The 7,107-nt window shown below is 45.9% G+C and overlaps 1 protein-coding gene across 1 annotated transcript in view; it reads left to right on the forward strand.

Moving 5' to 3' along the window:
- The first annotated feature begins 2,856 nt into the window (after nt 1-2,856).
- The window catches only part of LOC109926288 (tripartite motif-containing protein 46-like), an 11,471-nt gene continuing 7,220 nt past the window's right edge, over nt 2,857-7,107 (forward strand). The window contains exon 1 of the mRNA XM_048620290.1: nt 2,857-3,070. Coding sequence (XP_048476247.1) covers nt 2,857-3,070 — 214 coding nt within the window. The remainder of the gene's footprint in view (nt 3,071-7,107) is intronic.

The following is a 7,107-nucleotide window of genomic DNA, read 5'->3' on the forward strand; positions in this document are numbered from 1 at the left end:
CCTTGTCCAAGGCTCAACATCCTTCTTAAAGTGTGACGCTGAGAACTGCACATGATCCTCCCGCTGAGGACTAACCAGGGATTCAGAAAGATTTAGCCTAGCGTCCTTGCATTTGAACTCTGCCTCTGCCAAGGATCTAAGTTTTTTTTTAAAAAAGACTTTTTGTTTTAAAATGCTTGCCCTGCCACCTTCAAAAAGCTCATGTTTGTACATTCCAAGGTCATTCATTCCTCAGGGCACAGTTGATGCAGAATTTTAACTTTTACACAAGTTATGACATCAGATTGCGAACCAAGCAGTTATGCCCCGTCTTAAATCTAGGTGGAAAGGTGATGTTGAACCACCTCAAGTCAATGTTATATCGCTCCATGGCAGTACCAGTGATCTGAACTGCTGCTTCACTGACATAAATTTTGTTTTGTGGGGGGAGCTTTTCCTGGTCTTTTTGGTGCACTTGCACCAATGCTTAGAAATCTCTAACAGCACTAGACATTGTAAACACTGGAAGGATGTTCCCAATGATCAGGAAGTCCAGACCGGGGGTGGGGGGGTCACAGTTTGAGGATACAGCGTAGGACTGAGATGAGGAGAAATGTCTTCACTCGAAGAGTGATGAACCTGTGGATTTCTCTGCCACAGAAAGCGGCTGAGACTAAAACAATAAATGTTTTCAAAGAGATTTAGATATAGTTCTTCAGGCTAAAGGGGTTAAAGGGTATGGGGGAGAAAGTGGGAACAGGATACTAAGTTGGATGATCAGCCATGATCCTATTGAATAGCAAAACAAACTCAAACCACTACCCCGTTCCTATTTTCTATATTTAATAGAATCTTGCTACAACACAAATACAGCCACGCCTCCACCTCCACCCCCACCCCCACCCCCAACCAGTCCTGTCCACAAACATCCACTTCTCTTGTTACAGGAATCAAAGTTGCTCCGTCAATGTCTGCCCTTTCAGATTTTGCTATGTCAACTGTACAGTGAAGTGGCAGACACCAAATACTACGTGGATATGAAGGTAAGTTTCAAATGAGACATCATGAAGTCGTTGATTAATCCTCCCACAAGGGCTGCTTTCACCATCACCACAAACCTGCACTCATCAACATTTCAATTTCCTACCCTCCCATTCAAAACAATCTCTCCAGGCACAAGCCAAGTCTGGAAGGAGACATTCTGGGATTGCACAGCTTCAAGTGGATTGACACCACAATTATCTAAAATGAAACCGTTCCAGTTGGCCAGTGCAACAACATGAGCCTACAGCAGCATTTAGCTTCACGTAGAAGTGAGTCTACAGCACAGAAAACAAGCTTATGCTGGTCTTAGTGCCCACATTAAACAGCCCAGTCTGCTAATCTTAACATTTAACCATAGAACATCTTCTACCACAATGTGACCGCTGTAGCTGAAGAAACAGTTTGGGTTTATGTACTACGTTCCAATACAGCAGCTTGTTTCGGTTTAGTTGCACTTCAGTCAGAAACTCCCTGTAAATTTAAGACTACATTTATGGCTGAACAGATTAGGCTGACACAGCCTGATCTGGAATTCTTCAATCTGCATACAAGCAATTAATTCTCCTCTCTGTGACTTCTTAACGCACAACCTCAGCAATGAACAGAGGCAGACAAATCAACAAAATAGGGCATTGATGAACCACAAATGGTTCTTAAGCAAAGTTCACTTGCTTTCCAGAGAATAACAGATATCCAGAAGTGAGCCGCAGGCTGGAATCTAACCAAAGGACATGGGGTCGCTTACATAATGAGTGGCATAGTGGCTCAGCAGTTAGCACTGCTTCCTCACAGCACCAGGGACCTAGGCTCCATTCCAGCTTTGGGTGACTGTCTGCGTGGAGTCTGCATGTTCTCCCCGTGTCTGTACCGGTTTCCTCCCACACTGCAAGGATGTGCTGGTTAGGTGCCTGGTAGGGTCTAGAGATTGTGTAGGCTAGGTGGATTATCCGTAGGAAATGCAGGGATAAGGTGGAGGCTAGGTTTAGGTAGGATGTTCTTCAGGTCAGTGTAGAACTGATGGGCCAAATGGCCTATTTCTGCACTGTAGGGATTCAATGATTCTAATAGCAGATACCCACGACCGAGTTACAGACTGTAACTTAATCACGAGGGGTTTTTTGGGGTTACGGTGGTCAGCAGTTTATACATAGAATAACAGACATGTGGGAGCAGGCTGAATCTATTCAATTGGATCTGGTAAAGCATCTGAAGCCAGCAGTTTCTCACCAACGGAAAGTGAGAACTAGTGCTGTGCTGTCCAATGCATTGTCTGAGGAAAATGCTGGGGGCTGCGTGCCCCACCAATCTTGGTTTTTTTTTTGTACTTTCCGTGTGTTCTGGCCGTGACATCAACAACTGTTGGACTGTGAAGGAGGATACCATTGCTGGTTTGTGTCAGCTGCTTGAGGTATTTGGGGATGACTGGAAGAGGACTGGACTGACGGCAGTCACCAAGCCTTGATGAACATAAGCAGCCCAATAATAAGTCAGACATGCATTTCTGTAGCACCCTTCCTGACTGCTGGACAGCTCAAAACCCTTCATGACCAGGCAAGCACTTCTGGAGTGTTGTCAATGTTGCAGTGTAGAAACAGTGGTCAATTTGTCCACACTAAGCTCCCACAATCAGCACTAAGTAAACGACAAGGAGAATCTGTCTGTGATGTTGATTTACAGGTGAATACTGTTCAGGACTCGAGAGAATTCTTTAAAATCGTGTCATGGGATCTTTTATCGCACAAATGCATATTCCCAGAGCAAAGCCATCACCTCATTTGCTGAGTTGAAAGCGAAGGTCCACCACTAAGTCCGTAGGCAGGATCCTCCTTGGTAATGGGCAGCATGTTTTCTGTCCCTCAACAAGTGGAGAAGGGGTTCACACTGATGCCCCAGTGGAGGAGGCTGCTGGTCAGAAGGAACTTTCTGAGAGACTTCCTGTGTTTTCCATTCTGTGATTCAAAAGAATGCATGCTGGCAGATCTTGCTCAAGAAGGCTATTCTATAAGAAACACTGAGAAGTTGATTGAAGCAGGTCATGCAGGAAGTGGTAAGTGAGGTGCTAGTTCAACTCCAGCAGCACTCACCTTACAGACTCACCAGTGTGTTTGCAGATCACACTGACAACAGATGCCGAGCAACAAGCATACTCCATCACTCAATCTCATCAGAATGCCCCAACTCTAACAGCTAAAAGCTTGAGAGATATTTATATCATGGCTACTCAAAAAACACATCCTCCAGGCCTTCTTAGCTCTTTAGGGCATGAGGGTAATGTACTGGAGAACATGTCAGTTGGAGTAGAAGCAGAGGATTGACACCATGATGTGGTGCTCAATTGCTTTTCTTCACTTTGTGTATTAGTAGCTGGGTACCCCAGTGGGATGAAACCAGGATAGTGTGGGAAAATGAGAGGCAGGCTTTCTGGGGAGCAAATACCAAGAAGCACTTTACCCCACATTAAACATCGGGGCAGGTTGGGATACCACCTTACCAGGACATCACTTTTTCCACAGTAAGGTAGACAAAGGAGGAGTAAATATAGGGACGTGGAACAGAGGTACAGATCAGCTATGACCTGTCAGAACAATGGACCAGGCACAAGTGTGGAAAGACAGCAGGGGGCTGGGGAGTTGAGAGCCAGGAGATAGGTGCAAAATGAGAATGTCACCAATGTCAGTAATGAGTAAAATAATGGAGAAAGGCTCTAGCCTGAGAGTCACCAGCATCCAAGGGAGATGTTGTCCCAGTGGTAAGGTCGCTGGACTGGTAATCCAGAGGCCCCCAGGTTAATACTGTGGGGACATGACCGCTGATGAAATTTAAATTCAATTAATGAATAGAAACGAAAGCTAGTGTCAGTGGTCCACTGTGACAACCATCATTAATTTGGTAGAAACCACAGCACTTATGGGGAAGGACATCTGCCATCCGTATCTGATCTGAGCTTACACGTTAACTGCAGACCCAGGTCAAAGAGGTTGATTCTTAACTGCCCTCTGAAATGGCCGAGTAAGCCATTCAGTTCACGGGGTCAGGAACATCAAATCACCCACACCCCACAAAAGATGTTAGCATTGGGATTGGAAGGAGCCTAAGGCATAGCTCATGATGGCCTAGATACTGAAATATACAAGTCCACCTAAAATTGTGCCACTAGAGTTATCGATAGCAAGGTGGGCGGTGAAGTAAGAAAGAGGATTGATAAGCAAGGCTAATTGAACCTGCACCACTACTCATTGAAGATGGGAACAAGACTTTAACTGCTCACTCTGCCTGACTGCCCTCACTGCACAGAATGGGGACTAACGGTGCTTCCTCGCAAGAGTGGACAGCTTCTAGCCATCAGGCAAGGTGCACATCACTCACTTTCCCCCAAATAGGAGCTCAATCGCTTAACGCTGAATCCTAGTCAGAGAAAGCATCAATTAAAGGAGAGGCCCAATTGTCAGACATGGAGGCTGCTGTAGTGCATTGTTGATATGTACCAGGGAGGTCACAAGTCAACGCACCGGTTGAGGCAATTCAGCCTGTCATTCTAGTGCTAGCTCTTCAGTTTGCTTCAACTCCATTTGCTTCCTAGCCTCTTTCTTTGATCTTACCAAATTCCCTTCTAAAAATCCAAACAGTTCCACCAGACACATTGCTCAGAAGAGATAGGAACTGGAGGGCTTTCTGCCCTCAAGCTTGCTTCATCACTAAATACAACCGTGGCTGATCTTCGTCCACAACTCCACTTTCCTGTCCAATCCCTCAATTTTGTTTGCACTCAAAGATTCGTCAAGTTCATTTCTGAATAGCCTCAGCAACTGAACATTCATAGGTCTTTGGGGTAGAGATCTCTAAGTACTCCCAGCGCAAAGAAATTTCTCACCCCTGCAGAAATTAAACAACTGGGACCTTTCATTCTAGAGTGCCCTACCCCCTCACTCTTTCTACGGTGATGTTCCAACAACAGTCAAGATCAGAGAAGCCAGAACTGTTCTACTTCAGACAACAGAAGGCTAGGAGTTTTGATCAAGGGGTTTAAAACTGTAAGGGGTATGAATAGAGTAAACTGCTCCCATTGCGAATGGAGAATCAGAGGGACACAAACTGAAGGTGATTGGTATAAGTATCATCAACACAAGGAGAAACATTTTCACACAGAGCGGGGTCAGGGTCTGGAATGTGCTGCCTAAGAGATTGGAGATGACAGGTTCAATTGAGTCTTTCAAGGCAGAATGGGATTATCTGAAGAGAAAATAGCTCAGGAATGGCAGCGGAATGGGACCAATTGAATTGCTCTTCAAGAGCAAGTACAGATTTGACCAGCTGAAAGGACTCCATCTCTATTGTAACCGTTAAACAGACCGCTGTCCATATGTGATATATTCCATTTAATTAAAACTCCACATGTACAACTGGATATGATATTTGCAATGTCTAAATTTAACATATATGACATACCAATAAACTACACTTTCCAGATTCATGACGACCACATACATAAAACACTTCAGATTTTGTGTATAATACACATGTAAAATATTCCACATACCATACTCCAGATTCAAGATAGTATACCATCCTCACTAGAATCCCAAGCATCACTCCTCATACTGTGTGTAACATATAAAAGATAAAGTCGCCGCTGTCCTACCAGACCATAAGGCTGCTCTCACAGACAGCACCATGTAATATTTGTAAATCAGTGCACCCGAAATCTTTTTCACAGTGCAATCCCATCTTAAGGCTTCCAAGCCAGAGCGAACCCTCAATGACAGCTGAAAGAGTTCGGAGTGGGGGGCTGAGAAAGTGAGGGCCAGTTAGAATAGGAACACAAGAGTTAAATCTCAATGTGAGCTCCCTCACAGCTACTGTTGCCTCAGAGTGTGCTATTCTGCTCTGGAAACGCTGTCATAGCTAACATAGAGCTCCATACCAATATAACCCAAATTTTCCAGTAATATACAACATATCTTGTATTTGATACAGAACATCAGAACCTATGTACTTGATATGAAACGCACACACTCGATGATAGCTTGTATATGATGACTGTACAGTCTCCCACTTTATACTCAGGCACAATGGTGATGTCCCTATCTCTGGGCCAGAAGGTCAGTGTTCAATTCCCACCTGTTCCAGAGGTGTGTAATAACACCAGAAATTGCTGGAAACACACAGGTCTCTCAGCAATTTCTGATTTTGTTTCTGATTGCCAGCATCACAGTTCTATTTTTTGTTTGTTTAGTGTGTGATAACATCCCACCCTAATAAAAATCCCACCTCAATTAAGCATGACGCAGTTCTGCAAGGGCTGTACACTCCTCCTTCCTCACACCTGTCTATTACCCTCTCTTCCTTTGCATCTACTCCTCCGTTACCCTGCTCCCTCAACCTTCTCACCCCCCACCATGTCCTCGAGGCCTGCCCTCATCCTTCTCTTCATAGCCAACACCTTGCCCTCTCAGAGACCCTCCATATCATACCATTCGCCTCAAATCTTACTCGCACCCTTGACATCCACCCGCAACCCCCCAAATAATTTCCCTTGTCCTCCTTGAGACCCTCCCTCATTGTGCCTTCCTACCCCATGTTCCTATTCCCTCATGAAAACCCTCCCCCATCCTCACTCAGGAGACCCTCCCTCACATCAACGCCTCTAGACACCCTTCATCAGACCCTCTGCCTTCCCCTAAATCAGCCCCTCTCCTGCCCCGCAGACATCCTTCCCCCTCAGCCCCTCATCTCTCTCCTTATCCTCAATCCAAACCCCTTACCCCTTCCCCCCTCCCCCCCCAACTCCTCACATCCTGCTTCCTCCTCCCCGCCCCTCAGTCCTCACTTTCCGCCTCCTTCCTTCCCTCAATTCTCCCACCAGTCCTCATCCCTGAACCCTTTCCATCCGCAGATCCCTCCTCCTAACCACACCTCCTCTCCCCGAGTCATCAGAAACTCATCCCTCACTCCTCACCCCTAAACCCCTCGCTCGGCCTCACACCACCTCCCCACACTCCACCTCACACCACCTCACTTCATCCCATCATCCTCTGCCCCACCCTCCCCCTCACACCACCGTTCCCCCCTCACTCCACTCCTCAA

The sequence above is a fragment of the Rhincodon typus genome, chromosome 46 (assembly GCF_021869965.1).
Source record: "Rhincodon typus isolate 14 chromosome 46, sRhiTyp1.1, whole genome shotgun sequence".
NCBI lineage: Eukaryota > Metazoa > Chordata > Chondrichthyes > Orectolobiformes > Rhincodontidae > Rhincodon > Rhincodon typus.